The sequence below is a fragment of the Glossina fuscipes genome, unplaced genomic scaffold (genome assembly GCF_014805625.2).
Source record: "Glossina fuscipes isolate IAEA_lab_2018 unplaced genomic scaffold, Yale_Gfus_2 1, whole genome shotgun sequence".
NCBI classification, from domain to species: domain Eukaryota; kingdom Metazoa; phylum Arthropoda; class Insecta; order Diptera; family Glossinidae; genus Glossina; species Glossina fuscipes.
In genome coordinates this window covers 8,251,860-8,254,373 of record NW_023998415.1, presented here as the reverse complement: position 1 = coordinate 8,254,373, position 2,514 = coordinate 8,251,860, and the positions used below count along the sequence as shown (strand labels likewise).

The window sequence follows — 2,514 nt, the reverse complement described above, 5'->3', positions numbered from 1 at the left end:
AAATAGTATGAAGTAGTTTATCTATATAGTACTCTGTTAAAGACGAGATCTTACTTAAAAGGAATATAAATAGCAAAGTGAATTGTTTTCATCCTTATCTTACGTAATATATGATATCTTGCGAAGTTTTCTTCTTTTTTTTTTTTCTTTTTTTTTTCGTTTAAAAAACTAAGTCTTAAACCGTAATATATATAATATATATAATATATATATATATATTATTATATATACTTAGAGCTTAATTACGTGGGGACAAATAGCAGTCATTTAATATACTCATGCTGACCCACCACTACCACCAGCACCAGATACTAACGATTTTGCGAATCCTTTTGTGACTTCAACATATGTTTCACATCCACGAAGGTCATCCTCCATAATAAGGTTAGCCGCAGATATGGATTGAAGAGAGTAATAAGTTTGCAAAGGGATATGAAATTTATCTTGGAATTTCACTTGATTGATTCAGCGGTGGGTATTAAAATTCGTCCTAAGCCGAATAAACATTTTTGCCTTCTTTCTTAAATCAATTAATAAACGCGCACTTAGTCTTCTAGCAGTTCGTCAATTTCCGGTATAGTTAGCCTTCGTTTTGCATTTCAGTGATCTGCTGTTGTTCCAACTTGATTTGCATTAAATTACTATCTCTTTGAGAAGGGAAAGCGGTAGCTACACCCGTCTCATTATTAGGTAACAGCTCATTACCATCTTGACCAGAAAATAAATCTTCGAAGCGCGGACTTTTAACGGCAGACTTTTGAAATAAACCATTAGCTATCGCTTCAAAGTCGATGCCGGGTGGAAGGTTTTCTAAAAATTTTTTATTATACGCGTACTGTATGGCATGATCTTTATTTTTAAAATACGGATATGGCGACGACGGTCCCGTACTGAAGCAAGACTGAGGTGGCTGTTTTTGACCATCACTAGCACCAGTAGCAGAACCCCGAGAGCAATTTCCAAATTGTCTCGCTTGAATGGCTTCTTTCAATTTATGATCTCTTTCCTTTTCGCGGCTACATTCCATTTCACGCTCGATTGTATAGGTGTTCGCATTATGGTGTATGGATTGATTTGGGCATGGTCCGCTCGGAGGTAAAGCATTCAAACCAGATAAATTCATTAAGCCCAATTTGCTAAGGTCTGCTAAATTTTCTGCACTTCTACGTTCGCTCATTTGTTTTGAGAGCAAATCGGGCGATTGTTCTGTCATTTCTGATCGCTGTAAATAAGCCGGAGATTTGTACAAATTCATATTCTGCGAAACAGGAGAATGCTGCTGCTGTTGAGAAATAATATGACGACGGAAATTTTCTGTCATTGAATTCAAAGGACTCGATGATTCTTGGGATGCTAAAATCGTATTTTGCACAGCGAGCTTCGCGGCATTATGCATTCCATTAGTTATAATTGTATTTGGATTGCTGAAATGAGGAGGCTGTAAAAGAATACGAAAAGTAACAACAACAAACATTAACCTTCGATACTACTACTTACTATCTATGAAGGAAGAGTTTCTAAAGTTTCTAAATAGTGGGCACTTCTGATACATGCATAAAAGCTCGTATGTGTAAATCATAACGAAATGTCCCAAAGCAAAGCAAAAGATAAGTTAAGCAATTTTGATATATAATATGTTGACAATGTGAAGGGCTTTTTAGGCTTTTAGATCATCGCAATTCAACTTTCAGCAAAATAGATTCCTAATTATTCCTAATTATTCTTAATTATTCTTAGCATCCATGTACATAATAGAAATTAATTGATAAGTATAAGGAAAATGAATAATTAAGTAAATGTAATGAAATAATAGTTCGCATTGGAACGTACCCGATATATGAACGATTTCGCGTTAATGCATAAAAATCATCGACTAACAACAACGAGCAAAATCATTTTCCTGTAGAATTTTTCTATATTCCGTATTAATATTTTTTGCGGAGATTTTTATCGTCTACCGCAAGGAACTTATTGATAACGATATTTTAAAAAGCCATCGTACTGGCCATATATTCGGAATATTCGTTCGCAGAGGTTATCAATTTTCGATTTGGATAATTTTGAAGAGATGTGCCGAGTCGACAGAAATAGCCCAATTTCTGATTATACAACATTATACAAACGAAATACTAATATTAACATACTGCCGCCACTTGGTATCGTAGAAAATTAGATCAAAATAAACGGATAAAATTGGAACCCAAATCAGAAAAACAGTACGTGAGCGGCTACGGACAAAATTTTACGATTAATGAATAAATCGATAGTGGAAAGTGAAAAATGAATAGGGGAGAGTGGATAATATATATATATATATACGTCATAGATAAAGTTTAATATTGGACACGAAACGTGACGTCTTCATATGAATGTTAATACAGGAGAGATTATAAAAATAGTTTGTATTATCACACTCGGCAACGTTTAACAACACAGCAAGCGTTATACACTTAACTTATTTTTCCATAATATAAAGCGAGCATAAATGGTTGTTTTTAATTTGAATTATTTAAA

General features: G+C 34.0%; 1 protein-coding gene across 1 annotated transcript in view; it reads right to left on the bottom strand.

The window, feature by feature from the left end:
* Positions 1-212: 212 nt before the first annotated feature.
* Positions 213-2,514, bottom strand: part of LOC119645155 (protein bric-a-brac 2) — a 34,797-nt gene continuing 32,495 nt past the window's right edge. Inside the window, exon 5 of the mRNA XM_038045119.1 lies at positions 213-1,438. Coding sequence (XP_037901047.1) covers positions 581-1,438 — 858 coding nt within the window. The 3' untranslated portion in view covers positions 213-580. The remainder of the gene's footprint in view (positions 1,439-2,514) is intronic.